This window comes from Narcine bancroftii, chromosome 1 (genome assembly GCF_036971445.1).
Source record: "Narcine bancroftii isolate sNarBan1 chromosome 1, sNarBan1.hap1, whole genome shotgun sequence".
NCBI lineage: Eukaryota > Metazoa > Chordata > Chondrichthyes > Torpediniformes > Narcinidae > Narcine > Narcine bancroftii.
This window is the reverse complement of record NC_091469.1, coordinates 281,442,528-281,458,946: the sequence shown is the minus strand read 5'-3', so window position 1 is coordinate 281,458,946 and position 16,419 is coordinate 281,442,528. Positions and strand designations below refer to the sequence as shown.

The 16,419-nt window shown below is 37.2% G+C and overlaps 1 protein-coding gene across 3 annotated transcripts in view; it reads right to left on the bottom strand.

The window, feature by feature from the left end:
- LOC138744817 (cleavage and polyadenylation specificity factor subunit 6-like) overlaps positions 1–16,419 on the bottom strand; it is an 80,383-nt gene that overhangs the window by 26,993 nt on the left and 36,971 nt on the right. For all 3 annotated transcript variants that reach the window (XM_069901529.1, XM_069901547.1, XM_069901539.1), the window contains one exon: positions 10,054–10,199. In XM_069901529.1, coding sequence (XP_069757630.1) covers positions 10,054–10,199 — 146 coding nt within the window. The remainder of the gene's footprint in view (positions 1–10,053; positions 10,200–16,419) is intronic.

Genomic DNA, 16,419 nt, shown 5'->3' with positions numbered 1-16,419 from the left:
AATCAACAAAGGAAGTTTATAATCAGCCGGCTCTTGTCACGTTTATGTGACCCAAAAATCATCAGAACACTTGCTCAATGTGGACTTAAAAGAAATAAGACCCTAAAGACATGGAATCAAGGGAGAATCTACAGTATGATCAAAAGCTACGAAACAGTAATGGACAATGTTCCTTGTTCACTTCAATGGCAATAATTGACTCATCTTTACTCATTCAACCACACTTCATTATAAACTAGAAAGAGCTAAAGAAAAATGATCATTGTATAAATTTGCAGAGATAATTAATTTTCTTTCTCTCACATCAGTTTTTAAATCCCCCAACTCTCACAGAAACAGCTTCAATTATAGAGAAAGTGAAGTATTTTTATTACACTATTGTAACAGCCTGTGAAATACTTTGGACAAAATATCAATTTAAATTGCATATGGGGAAGATACTACGGGCCATCCAAAAAAAGAGGTGGTATATTTAAGAAAGCTGACAATGCAAAAGTCACTTGTTGCAAGAGTGGATTGGTTACTTGAAAAGATATTAAAAGATGTTTAATTTAAAATTTCCAATACGATAACACTTTACACTGGAAGAATTTCAGATTTGAATATTGTAAAGGTGCAACAAATTTTAATGTGTCAGACACACCGAAATATAGACAGATGATGTATTCAAAATTTGAGGGTGTGAATTTGATTTGCAAATTCCTGTGATTCAAAGATACAGAAACCAGTTTCAATTGCATTTTGCCTGTTTTTCCACTCATTTTCAGGTAAGCCATCAATCTTTCCCTCCAGACAACGATGCATTATTTACTCCAATGTTTCTTTGATTATTTTTTCCCCATCTTTTGTTCCTTTCTTGTTTGGTCTCTCTTCTTTCTGTAAGCTTGTGAGTCAGAAGGGAAATTTTATTCCTACTCATTCAAAATATGCTAAAATCTCTTGGAAAATGGGTATGCAGATTTCCACTGCAACTCACTAACAATGTTGACCAAAGTATTCTTTCTGGTAGGAAAGTTCCTCCAGCCTGTTTTCATGAGTGACTTCCTCTCAGGCAGGTTTACTTTTCTTCCGGAGCTCTTATTCTTTCCACAAATCTTTTTAGCTTGACGATAACAGCAACAACATGTAACCCAGGAAAGTATTTTTAATTCATTCTGTTTGTATCCAGTGAAAGATATAAACAAATGTTTAGCGTGACTTTGATTTTGTGAAGCTTTTTTCATGCCCATCAGCTATTAAATAAGACTTTGTCTGGCCAAGTCTTTTTATACAGTTTTCATGTATTGGAATTTTTCCAACACCAATCTGTACTCAAATGCAGGATAAAGGTAAAAGGCTTAAGTGACATTCAATCCTCATGTTTCTCACTGGATACTAAACATAGTCTCCATTTTATTGTTACAGTACAAACACCTTCAGGGATTTATTGATGCTGGATAAGTGAGTTTTCTGGTTGCTTGAAACTGCGTGTTGCATGAATGGAGAACTTTTTAAATGCCAATTTTAAACTTCCATATTTTCTACTCATTTATTTTCCTTTTTTTTTGCCAGTTGCTTGAATTCTGGATAACAGGGATTTTACTGTACTAGTTATTATAATTTGAACTTTTCTATCTTCTCCCTTACTAGCTACAAATGCACCATATTTCTGATCTTTCTTTTTCCTGGGGCTTTAGTGTTAAAATCAGAATTTTATTGCACCCAATCATTACTAGAAACTTAACTTTTATTATAAGCTTTTAAAACTCAAGTATGGCAACAACGGCATTTAATCATTGCTGATGCATCCAGATGGAATTGCAATTTTAAAAAAATTTGAGAAGTGATTGGGAAAAATAGATTTGAAGGAAACTGTTGAAAATGAGAGGGTTTTAAAAAAAATTCCAGAGTGTAATGGCAATATAACTGAAGTTTATAAAAATAGACAAGATAAAAAAATTAACATAGAGAACACATTTGAAAACACAAGGAGTGAGAGCCATGCAACGCTAAAGAGAGGAGGTGTAGGATTAGGCAAAGGGATTCATAAATGTGAATAAGGATTTTCAAGGGCTCAGCCCTGAAACATTAGCAATATATTTTTGTCAAAAAAATCCTAGATGCTGAATAAACCAGTGAAGTTCCTGTTGCATTCTGGTGTTTTTACTAAATCACAATGTCTGCAGCTATCGTGTTTCTTTTTAATCCATTTGTTATGGAAAGAATTGCAGTGGGCAAGAGTGACAAGAATACTATTCAATCCATTTATCTTTCATGCAAGACACAAGTACTATTACGCAGATCAGTTGTTATAGGAATTAAAAATCAAGAAGTCACCATTAGAGAGATAAAGAATGAAACTTGAAGGATTTTACAAAACTAAAGAACCAGTTCTGGCCAATAGTTGATCGATAGGAAATGCTCTTGGTGCTGGACCAGATGTGAAGGTTTGAAATGATTCAAAAATTAGAACAGTGATCATCAATGGGTTTAGCCTAAGCATCAACAGGGAGGGAGGGAAACTAGGTGATTCGAATGATAATGGGAGCTGAAGGAAGTGCTACATGTAAAGACCATCCATGATTTGATGTCAGATAACACAATGAAAGTGGTAAAGCTTCGTTATCATTAGTGTACACTGATTTTGATTAAGAAATATAAAGCTAAGAAAAGTTGCAAGTTTAGAACTCTCATTTGACAGCAGGAATATAATGTTTTCGTAACTGAATGGCTGATAGCTGTGCAGCATATACCATCTAAAAAATCTTAAACATCAGAAAATGCTTGTGCCTTTTGTTGAAAAGATTTATCTTTGGCAACATTGCAAAAAAAAGTTTAATTGGAAAATCAAAGTTCAGCATTACTCTGTTGAATAAACAATAAATAGAAATTTGTTAACACAATGGCAACATAGAGAATTCTTGAATTAAATGTCAATCATTATGTCTGAAAGCATGAGATGAGGAAAATTTAGAATATACACAAGCCTAATGTTTCTACCAAACTATTGCCTAGGCACCCATTTATCAAATTGACACATTCTTGCTCTCCAAAGTCAGCTTCACAAGATTTTATTCATTTCTTCTACACTGATAAGGATCAAGGAGAAATCTTGCTGGCAGGAAACTTAATAACCTCACTATTCATGGTTTATTCAGAAACATCATGTGACATGAATTACAAAATTTGATGGATATTAAATATGTTGTGAATTAATTATGACAGGTTAAGCATAGGATAAAATGTGATCGAGAAAAGTTCCACGTTGAATTCCAGATTAAGACTCAGTTGATTCACCTCCATTGAAGCAGCCTTGGCACCATCACATACACGTCAGCTGAGAACACAAGGATGCTCAACCACAACGCGTCCTCCAAATTAAATAAATCGGAATCTCAAGGAGATATTAATAAAATAAATAATTGTCACAATTGGTCTTCCCAAATGTGAATTTGGTAGAGCAGAAGGAACTCAATGCATCTTTTACTCAATTGGAGATAGAGGAAACATTGAATTATTTGCACATTAATAGATCTCCTGGTGAGGATGGTTTCCCACTGGAATTCTATAAAGAATTTAAGGATTTGTAATGCCTCTCTTTATGGAGGTATTAAATCAAGCAGTTGGATCACACACCCTGCCGGACTCTTTCTTAACAACAATGATAACAGTAATTCCACAAAAAGATAGAGATCCATTGAAAAAGTCATCATAAAAAAAAAAGTCATCATATAGACCAATTTCTTTGTTGAATACGGACTATAAAATTCTAGCCAAAGCTTTGGCAAACAGATTGGTGAAATTTTTGCCAAAATTGATAAAATTAAGATCAAACAGGATTTGTTAAAAAAAAAGGCAATCAGCAGACAATGTAACTACATTTGTCCAGAAAAGAGGTGATTTAATTGTGGCAGTTGCCTTGGATGCTTTTGATAGACTTGAGTGGGATTTTTTATTTAAAATGCCGGTAAGATTTGGATTAGATCAAAACTTTATAAATTGGAATCAAGCCCTAATGAACTTAAGGCCAAAGTTGCAACAAATGGGAAAGTATCTCCAGCATTCCCACTGTACAGATCTAGCAAACAAGGATGTCCATTATCTCTAGCTCTTTTCGTATTAGCTATAGAACCTTTGGTGAAATTATTCAACAGGATCCAGACATTACGGGGTTCAGGGTCGACTAAGATGAACATAAAATCAATCTGCAGTCTGTTTACAAATGATGTATAACTGACAGAACTGGAAACTTTGCAAAAGATGCATTTACAACTGGAAGATTATGGGAGAATCTCTGGATATAAAATAAATTAGGATAAAAGTGAGATTATGTCATTAATTGATGGCAATTATACAAATTGTCAAAGAAATATGCAATTAAGATGGATAAAGAATAGGATTAAGTATTTGGGGATCAAAACAGATAATGACTTGAAAAATTTATAAAATGAACTACCATCCATTGCTTAACTAAGTTGAAGATTTAAATAAATGGATAACTCTTCAGAACACTTTAACTGGAAGTTAAAAGTGTTAAAATGAATATATTCCTGCATGAACAGTACCTCTTTCATACTCTTCCAATACCTTTACCACAGAAGTTTTTTCAAGATTTGAATAAATTAGTTAGTAAACTTCTTTGGAAAGATAAGTTAGCCAGAGTCGCCAAGGAAAAATTAACTTGGAGATATCATATGGGGGGTAGTTTGCAACTCCCAAATTTTAAATATTACTATTGGGATGCCCAGATGAAATTTGTCACTTCCTTTTTTACGGAAGAGACAAGACATCATGGGTGGAATTTGAACTGCATAAAGTCAGAGAGAGAGTAGCAGAAGATCTCATATATAAATGGATACTAAATCTATTTCTGGTGGAAAAGAAGCACCTTTAACAAAGGATATTTTGAATATTTGGTACAAATTGAATAATTTAATTGAAACAAAGGGAAAAATCTCCAAAAATGCCCTCAACTCAAAATAGATTAATAGATAATAAAATTATAATATTCTTAACAACACAATCTTCTGCTACTTTCAATTGAGAGCTTTTTTCAGAGATGAATTAGGACCGGCCATGACATTACCAGAATGCAGTGAAATGATTCTGATTTGAAAGGAGAACACAAAGAAGTTTACATTTGTAATGTATTCCTTACTTCAGTTGGGAACTCCCAAGCGGGAGTTATATAAATCAAAACAAAGATGGGAATCAGACTTGAATATCAGAATTGGAGATAAGAATTAATATGATTTATGTCAGGACTACATGACCAATACAATAAATGTCAGATATAGATTGGTGTAATATAACTATTTGCATCAGCGATATCTTACCCCACAGAAATTACATAAATTAAATTCTAATATATTGGATATATGTTTTAGATGCGGAGAAGAAACAGGAATTTTTTTACATTCCACCTGGCCATGCTCTAAAGCAGCGTTTCTCAACTTTTTTACCCTTGTGGAACCCTTGAAATAGTTTTCATGTCTCAGGGAACACCTGCATAAAAATTATATACCATTATTAATATCTATCTCGTTTCTATTTTTATTGTAGTTCATGTGGTAAACATTATATATTTTTTTCAGATAACTTGTTTGAGGAAAAAATGACCCCTATTTTTGTCAAATTTATTAGCAATTTTTAAAAAAATCATTCTGCTTGTTTATGAGATCTCACACTGAGGTTTTCATTTTAAATATGAGGTTGAGGCTTTTATTATAATAACCAAGGAGTTTCCAACAATATGCCATCCGTGTATAGCAAAATTATGAATATAAAATTAAACAAAAAGTACTCAAAAATGCATTAGCCTATTTCTCACTGTTTCTCGCAAAACCCCAAGCAACCTCTAGCGTTCCGGGGAACCCTGGTTGAGAACACTGCTCTACAGTAAAATTTTTTTGGGAAAATTTAAGAATTTTATTAGACCAGATTATTGGGAAACAATTGCTATACAGTCCAGAATTGTTTCTCCTAGGAAATACTGTGGACATAAGACCCAAAATGAGGCTGTCCAAGTACCAATTAGAATTTCTTAAAATTGCATTGTAGGAAGTGTATTGCAGTTACTTAGAAATCTGATTCCTATCTGGATATAGCCCGATGGAATGTGGAAACGCACAGTTGTATTCCCCGAGAGAAAATTACTTATAATCTAAGGAATAAATATAATTTTTGCAGTCATACTTGCGGAACACAGGGTTGAATATTTAGGGAGATTTATTCTGTTTCTGAGTTCTACATCCTGGTTCTTTCCCCTATTTGAGATCTAGACAAGGAAAGGAATTAGATCCTCTGGATTCCAGATCTATACAGTTCCTTCTCTTTTCATTTTTTTTCTTTTTCTTCTCTTATCTATTTTTTTTCCTTTCCTTTATATTTTTATTTTGGGGCTTTGTTACTTATGTATTTAAGTAATGGTTATTTCTTGATATATGTTAAAACAAAGCCCACAACATGTCCCAGGGACTCAAATTTCTGGGCTCAATCAGAGAATCCCATCAGATATCAAAAGTAACCACATTTTTAACTGTATACAATTTACAACTGCATTTTCTGTAATTAAAGTACATATTGAACTGGGTTCCTTTTGGTGATCTGTCACTGCTCTTGTAAAAGTAGTTTATAGTTTCTTAAATATTAATACATAGAAAATTCTCTCATTCAGAAATTGGCTACTTCTGGACTTGTCTATAAAGAATGGGCATTTGAGTTAAATGTCAAAGTGGTGATGATGTCCATGGAACCAAATGTTTACAGTCAGTTCCTTGAAAACAGCGAGTGAACAATAAGCACTGAAATTGACAAGAGTTCATTTTAATCAATAGCTTCCTAGAATGGGGAAAACTGGTGGACTTAGACAAGAAAAATTTCAAACTGAAATTATCTAGTACTTTTGTGTTGTAGAACATTCTTGGGATACAGGGTGTTTTTTTTGTGGCTTCTTTAACTTTGCAAATTGTTTCTCCCTCACCATCAATTCAACGGTTTTCACACATCATTCAAAAACAAGTTTCTGCAATGAAAAGTTTAAGGATTTCTTTTGCCCATTATTGTTGTACTAAACCTTAAAGGGCTGAAGAGACCCAGGTTCAAAAAAAAATTATCTAAGATGGGTGCCCAGAGGAATCTAATTCAGGAAGAGATGGAATTTCACAAGCTAAAACAAAGGTATGAAGAAGGGGATAGAGGGATTGTGAAGAGCCAGTCAGAAAATAGTGCAGAACGGGAGCAAGAAGGAATTGTGGGAAGGAGCAGAAAATGATGGGGGAAGATATGGGATGTGGAACATTGGGAGGGAAGTGGTGGGAAGTGAGGCATGCTGATGAGGTTGAAAGGAGGATGAGGAAAGAGGGCAAGCGGAAAAGATAGGATAGTAGAGCATCATGGAACAATGCAGGGAAGAAGATGATGGGGAAGAGGGGAGGGATACAAAATGAATAACAGGTGGGATAGAATAGGATGGTGAGAGTGGCTGAAATGGGAAAGGAAGACAGCTGACTGAGAAAAAAAAAATTAGAAGGGAGAAGGACCAGAAAGAAGATGAGGTGAAAAGTGGCAGTTGGGTGGAACAGACAAAAGTGGCATGGAGAAGGAAAGCTCGGAATAGGTTAAAAGGAAAATGAAGAGACGAGGAAAGAGGGAACAAGGATGCAGTGAGGCAGCAGAAATGAATGGAAAAAAAAATCAGGGTACAAATGAGAAATAAATTAAAAGAAGAAAGAAATTAATAGGAGATAAAAGGCTGGAAAATCAGAAAAGAGGAAGAAAAGGGAAAGTAAGGAATTGTAAACGTCCAATGGGAAGTTCCATTATTTAATTTCATACCAGCAGAGACAATCACAAATAGATCAGTCAGGCAAACAAGTTTCCAATACAAAAATAATCCTTATTTTTAGAAAATAAAAGATTCAAATTAATCTTCTGAACTGGAGGTATATTCAATAGACTGTTGGAATATTGAATATCAACATGCATCCCATACAGGTACCTTTCTGTTTCCTGGCACAGTGCAAGAGGTAACAAGTACCTCACAAATGGTAGGACATATTGGGTAACTTCATACTCAATACAAAAAAAAAATCACAATCACTGCTAGTTTTATGGCCAGCCAACAATCTTGACCATTTTTCTGATGTCAAGATGTTTAAAGTCTGATCCAAGTTTTTAAAAGTTCAGTTTCTACTGATTATTTCATGTTGATGATCTTGTCAACTTACCAGAATTTCCAGAACTACAGACAGAAGAACATTGCAAAGTAAAATCAAAGAGAATATATTTTATGGCATGATGTATCATCAGGCCTCATGATAGATTTGTGTGATCAACGTGTTTTATTTTAAAGATACAACAGTTATCACACACAGGTACAAACGCAGTCTAAAAATCAAGCATATTATCGGAGCTTAAAGCAAAAATACTAAAGTTTGCTCACTCCTCCAAAACTGACAGACTGAGCCTGACAGTGTGAGGGAGCTGAGGTCGGACAGTGATAAATATTATCAGGATATTCACCTCAAGTTACTTTGTAAAAGATGACTGGATGAGGGGCAAGCCCATTCATTAATAGGATAACCAAGGATGAAAAATATGAGAAATAGCAATGTCAAGCTTGGAACTTAAAACTTCTAGCCTTTATGCAAAAAAAAAAGTCTGAAAGTAGGTAAGTAATTCTACAGTTCTGAAGTATGGGGAAAAGTTAGACTCTGACACCACCATACAATGCTTCTGGATTTTGACTCAATGTGAGCAAGCTGGGACATGGTAAAAGAGGGGTAAAAGGAAGTTCAGAGGTACATTGATTATAGTATTATTGATAAATTAAATAGAAATAAATTACCTGCATGCTAATTAAGTCTTATACCATTGGATTCTTCCCTGCTGGTTCCCAATGCCAACAGCACTTTCCATTCAAAAATATTACATTTTTAAAGAAACTATAAGTGGGAGATCAGTGTTGATTTTGCCTCTAATAAATTATATTCACAAAGTATTATTTTTCAAAGTGTTTTAAAAAAAATTAAGCAATTCCATTGCAAGCATTTTTGAACATGGGAAACATTGAAATTGAGAAGACTAAAAGAACCACTAGACTAAGAAGCAATTCTGGTCTGTGGCTGAAATTCAAATTGAGTAATGTTTTATAGTGGTGCAAATGGCATTTTCAGCATTTGGGGGATGGAGAAATTCCAACCCTTGAAGGGTAAAGAGAAATGATGCACAACATGCAAGACATCACCCGATCAGTTTGAAGTCTCAACAGTTGCCATAATGAAGAGCTTTGTTTCTCTTCCCCACCTCAAATGCACAGCACAGATAGACCTTGGTGCAGTGAATTGCATGAATACAAGATTTTATTTCAACATCAACATGCAGGAGTTTATGGACTCTGGGAACACTGACGGCAAAGGCCAACATTGGCATAACACAACAAGAAATCGTTTGAAAGAATAAGGATATTTCACTTTCCTTCCATCATTTTTTCAATAATCCATTTAAAAACACATTTACAGTTCACAAATATGAAAATAGAAACATTTGTCATATTAAACTGTTGGGCAGGAGCCAGTGAAAGCAATTGCAAGTCCAAAAATTAATACTCCCAACAATTCCCCCATCCTAAATTTACCAATCCAATTTTACAGTGTATCCACAACTGAAGAACATCTCCTATAATATAGAGAAGCATTCACATTGTCTGTTATGCACTGCTGCTAATTAATAGAAACAAGTTCCTCAGATCATATTCTTGCCCTTGTTAAACTTAATATGACAAAGTCATAGAACCAAATTTAGAATCCATTAAACTGTTTCATTATCTAATGACAATACTTGTACTTAATATTTTGTGTGCGAGATTAATTAAAAATAAACACATGCTACTGTATAAAGACAGTAATTGTATTGGGCATATCTGTAAGTGACCAGAGTAATCCCTGACATATATGGACAAGAAAGAGTTATTTATAATTCCACCACAGCAGGTATTACTCTGGGTCATAAAAATACAAATTTTTAAAGAGATTAATGAAGATCTAATGTAGTGTAGAATTTCCAAAGATTTACTTTTCTTGGATTGCGCTTCAAACTGGTTGAGATTCTGTTTGTTGCAAGGCATGACCTCTGGTCTTTGTCCATGAAGTTCTCTTTGTGGAAGTAATTCCATGAGGCGCCGAACAGAACTTTCAGATCCCAGATATACTTCAGCAAACCTGGTCAGAAAATAAAGAGAAAAATATCTATTATTCATCAGAAAACAGCATATTAGCAAGTGATTTTGAGATGGTTTCCTATAACCTTGTATTTATTTCAACTCATGCATAGGGCATGTAGAAAAGAAGAATCAGTACACTAAAGGAGCATCAGTACTCTTCAAATTTGGAAAACAATCTAATTTGATTCTGCCTTGACGACAAACCAACTACCTATAATACATTCTTCAACAGAATATGTTAAATGGAGATCAGGAATGGCAGCACTTGCTAACTTTCCCTTGACAACTTTGAATGTATAAATGCAATTCCAAGGTGACATTGAGCACTTCAGCAAAAGCGAAGACTCAGAGCATAAAGTGGCAATGCATACTTGCCATCCATTTTGTCTATTTTATGTCTATGCCCTGTAGAATTTTTACCCATTAAACAACTTTAGCACCACCATTGTGTATTCATGGAGTGTATATGAAAAAAAAAGATAATTAGAAATTCTTGGCTATCCTGATGTGACTGCTATCCTGACTGCTATCCTGATGTGGAGAAAAATAGCTTCAAACTTACTGTGACAATACTGTACTAATATACTGTTCACAATCCAAACTCCTACTTGAAAATGAACACTGACACAATACTTGGATGATGTTATGGGTACGGAGTGTGTGTGTGGTGTGTGTGTGTGTTAGAGAAAACAATAAATGGAACACTAAATCACTTGTGCAGAAGTAGGCAGTAACAGTCATTCTAATTTCATTAACAACAAAATTAAACCACAATCTCCTACTTCATTCCTCTCTTTTTTATATTACCTCTAATTATTAAGCATTTTTGATGGAGTTCTGCAAGTGTTAGAAAAAACCCTTTAAAAAAAACTGTGAGGTCATCACAACCAAATCTAGTTTTTTCCTATAAAACAGAACTCTTTTAAGGCCCCATAGAAAATGAGACTTTACATTAGCCATGTATTATCTTCTTAGTCAGCATGGCTTTGTAGCACAACATGCATTATTGTTCATCTGGTCACCATGGGCTTTTCTTAAAAATTCTAAATGGACACAACATATTGCCTGTCCAAATATCACAATGGGCATGAACCATCAACAGTGTGCCTCTTTAGGTTTAAATTTGTTTGTCACAAAATACCCAGTGCAGTGAGAAGGCTTCTCTTATCTCTACCATTGGTGTAAACAACATAATTTACAGAGTATAGGATTACCATGGAAAGGAAAATCAATTAGCACCAAGCAATGGCAGCACAAGAGCTCTGTAATGGGATTCATTCAGGACCCTGTCCAAGTCTGCTGATGCATGTTTTCACACTCATGGGTCCTCTCCTGAATATGTTCAGGATGTGACGGATATTTTAGTATGTTGACTGCCTTTCCTAGGCAGCATAAGACACAGATGGTGATATAGGAGGAGATAAGTTTTTGTTATGGAGTGAGCTGCATTCACTACTTCTCTAGTTTCTTCCAATCTTGAGAAGACCAGCTCCCATACCACACTGTGATCCATCCAGAATGTATTCTTTTGATGGTGTGTGCCTGCAGAAGGTGTTTAGTGACATGGGAGACTAACTTCCTTAGTCATCGAAGAAAATTGAGGTATTGGTGCACTTTCTTGATCGTCATGTCAATGTGTTTGTCCCAGATCATGTCATTGAAGACATTTATTTTGAAGAACTTTAAGTTATCTACTCTTTTGACTTCACCGACATTAATGTGGGCTCTTTCCCCTCCACTGAAATCAATATTAGTCTTCCCTGTCTAACTGTTGTTGAGGAAGAGGTTATTATCTCATAAGACTTTCAGTCTCTTTCCTTATTTAATACCCAGCCCACTACTGTGGTGTCATCAGCAAATTTGAAGATGGAGTTGGAACTTCAAATTGTTAGACAGGACCATATTCAAGGACTCATCCTCAAATTTGAATGAATATGCCACAGCTGTCACCAACTTCATCAAGACTTGCTTGCATGAGTGTGCGCCCAAGCACAAATACGGAGAGTATCCCAACCAGAAGCTGTGGATAAATCAAAAGATTCTCAGCCTGCTGAGGGCAAGATTGATGGTGCTTAAGACCAATGATCCAGATCTCAACAGGAAGTTTCAGGTTCAACTTACAGAAGGCCATCTCAGCACCAGAGGTAATTCTGAGGGAAGCTGAAGACAAAGTTGGATACTCACCAGCTTTGGCAGGGATTTTAGGCCATCACACCCAACAAGGCAAGGCTGAACGCCATAAATGGTTGTGATGCTTCATTATCCAATTAACTGAACACCTTCTATGCTCACTTTGAGAAGAACTCGGCAGTACCGCTGAGAATTCCTGTCGAATCTGACGACCCTGTAATATCAATCTCTGAGGCCAATGTGAGAACATCTTTCAAGGGGAGATTCCTCACAAGGTGTCAGGCCCTGATGCCGTACCTGGCAAGTTTCTGGAAAGCCAGAGTGTTCACAGACATTTTCAATCTCTCATTAGGGCAGCTGGAGGTTCCCACCTGCTTCAAAATGGCATCAATCATCCCAGTGCCCAAGCAGAGCAGAGAATGCTTTGAGGTTGGTCATGGCCAGAATTAACCCATACTTGCCTCCTGTCACAATCGCTTCAAAGTAAATTCAAATATCACTCACTGGCTCTCCACTCAGTCCTGGATCATCTTGACAACAGCAACATAGACATCAAGGACATCAACTACAGCTCAGGATTCGACAACATCATACCCTCAATCTGGTCAACAATTTCCAAAACCCAGGCCTCTGCACTTCCCTCTGCAACTGGATCCTTGACTTCCTCATCAGAAGGCAAAAGTCAGAAACAATGACTCCTCATTGACAATCAACACAGGCGCACCTCAACGATGCGAGCTTACCCCACTGTTCTACTCACCCTACACCCATAATTGGGTCGCTAGGCACAATTCAAATGCCATCTACAGATTTGCCGATGCCACCACAGTCCTCGGCAGAATCACAGACGCAATGAGGAAACGTACAGGAGGGAGAGATCAGCTTGTCGAGTGGTGTCACAAAAGCCTTGCACTCTACGTTAGCAAAACTAAGGAGCTGATTGTGGACTTCGGGAGGGGGAAATCAGGAGAACCTAAACCAGTCCTCATCGAGGGGTCAGCAGTGGAAAGGGTTATAAACTTCAAATTCCTGGGTGTCAACATCTCTGAAGATCTGGCCCTGGGGCCTTAGTGTCAATTCAATCACGAAGAAGGCTTCGTCAGTGGCTGTTCTTGGTGAGGAGTTTGAGAGTTGGTATGTCACCAAAGACTCTTGAAATTTCTACAGGTGTTCTCTGGAGAGCAATCTGACTGGTTTCCTCACTGTCTGGTATGGACGTGTCAATGCACAGGACACAAAAAACTATAGAAGGTTATGAACTAATCAATCTTCATTTCATCAAGAAGCCCTTTATCCTTAAGGATCATCACTACCCAGGCTATGCCCTCTTCACACTGCTACTGTTAGGAAGGAGGTACAGGAGCCTAAAGGTGAACACCCAGTAGCACAAGGACAGCTTCTTCCCTTGCCATCAGATTTCTGAATGGACGATGAACCATAGACCTCACTTTTCTCTTCTTTTGCACCAATTCCGCACGAGTTTTGAACAGCCTGTTGAGGGAGTTGACAGTGGTTTTAGTTGAAATCTCGTGACTGCGGGTCTGTGCCCAAGATGGCGGCGCCTATTAATTGGCAGCAGCCACGAGGTGGTTGACAGGGCACCAGAGGATGGGAAGACCGCATACCGTCTGAGAGGGAGAAGCGGAGGAGATGACCCGCGGAGACAGTGATCACGGCAGCAAACCAGTGAGGGGGCTGAGGGACCAGTGCATGCGGCAAGCTGCAAGCAAATCAAGGTGAGGAACCTGTGTTGCTGGAGACCGCTGTTGGGAGACTCACGCCAGGCTGTGGACTGGCTTGAATTAGCTGGAGGGATACAAGGAGGTGCCAAGGACCCTTGAGGGTCCATGGCCGTGTCAAAGGTTCAGATCTGGAGCTCGGGTTACCAATGATTTTGACTGGACTCCGTGTGGCTGCAGGGGCTGCAGAAGCGCTGGAGGCGAATCTACAGACCCTCTGATTCTGGGAAAGAACTCTCTTTTGCTTCTCTCTGTCTGAATACAAGTCTGACTGTAAGAGGCGCTTAAGCAATTCCTGCCAGTGCCAAATCCGTCTGCCTTGCAGCAGGCAAAAAGAAATTTCATGTAACATGACACTGTTTTATTACCATGACAATAACTTGAATCAAATTTATTTAAAATGTAATTTGTGCACTGTAATATGCTACAAAACAACAAATTTCATGACAATAAATTAGGATTTTGATTCTGAACAGCATTTAGCTTAACAGTTGTGGGTGTAGAGGGGGTATAGCAGTAGACTGAGTACACATCCTTGAGGACTGCCAGTGCTGAGTGCAATTGTGAAGGGGGTGTTGTTATCCATCTTTACAGATTGTGTTTTCATAGACAGGAAATCAAGGATCCAATTGCATGGGGGCACTGAGGCCTAGCTCCTGATGTATGGGAATGAGTTTGCTTTATATTGAGGTATTGAAGGCAGAGCTGTTCTAGGGTTGAGTGAAGAGCTGGGGAGATTACATCTGGTGTGTATTTGTTTGGCCAATTGTCAAATTGAAGTGGGTTGAGGCTGGCTGGTCGGCTAGAATTGATGTAAGCTATGACCAACCTCCCAAATCACTTCATGATGATGCATATCAAAGCCAATGGTCAGTACTCAATTAGGGCCTATTATGATGTTCTTCAGTATGATTATAGCCTTGAAGCAACTGGGGAGTTTGGCTTGTTGTAATGAGAGATTAAAGATATCTGAAAATACATCTGCGAGTTGACCTGCATAGGCTCTCAGGACACATCCTGGGACTCCATCTAGACAACTCGCTTTCTGTGGGCTCAACCCCTGGAAGTACCCCATAATTTCACCAACAGTGACCATGGGTGTAATACAACTTGTAGTAATTAATCTGTGTCACCTCCTTGTTTTCTCCCCATTTGAAGCAAGCTAAAGAATATGCATAGCTCAGTAGGGAGCATTTCACTGTTAGCATAGAGGTTAGTTCAATGCTATTAGGGTTAGGGTTAGGGTTAGGCTCTGCTTTGTATTCCATGATAGCAGACATTCCCTGGCATAGTTGCAGTGTGCCTGTCTGAGATGTTCTCTCGAGACTTGAGCTTGGTGCAGTACCATCTCTTGGCTTCTCTAATGAGAATACCCTTGTGCAGCTTGTACTTGGATTTCATGTGGAGGGTAGGTCTCCTGACTGAAATTCCACTAATATGGCCCACAGCAATGAGTCTACTTTCTGGTTCACCCATGGTTTCCAATAGGGGAATAACTTTATCGTCTTCTTGGTCACGCAGTCTTCTGATGAAGGTGGTGATAGCATTGTATATTCAGAGGCTGTTTGCCAAATCCTTGAATATGAATCAGTATATTGACTAATCAGTCATGTAAAATGTCATCTGTATCTTCTGACTATCATTGAATGAATTTCATCACCGGCCTCTTACTCCTCAGGTTCTGCTTGTGTGATTTAAGAAGCAGCAGAAAGGCTGGGCCAGTTATCATTTACCTACCTGTTCTACAGAACAAATTATGTTGCTATTTTGTTCTAATACCCAGAAGCAGCAATTTAATTGAATATCATTGCAATAAATTAGACAGAACATCCTGATTTGTTAAAATGCTTGTATGGAGTTGGACAAATAAAATGATTAAATAGATCACTTTAAACCTGTGGCCTTCCCCTGAACATAAAACTTGGAAATATTGAAACGGAAACTGAATTTTAAATAAGTACAATCTACTTATCTTTTTGTAATATAATTCAGCACATTGAAGCCTGCTGTAGCATATTCACATGACTATCCTTAACCCATAACTGAAATAAGCAAATTTACTGCTACATTGTGACTGGCTATCTAAACATGATGGACATCACAATGAAACTTGATTACTGCCTTGTTCACTGTCATAACGCACATTGGATTGCTGTCAGAAGAAACTCAAACCAATTCACTTTTTTAACAGAATAAATATGGACATAGTATCTTGAGATCATAGATGTGTGGGTCATTAAACTAGGCTTAGTTATCAATTTGTGATTCTCAGTATAGCAAAAGTTCACTTTCACAAACTTAAAATCATGCACGATGGGAAAGGTGATGGATGGAGTGTTCAAATTATTG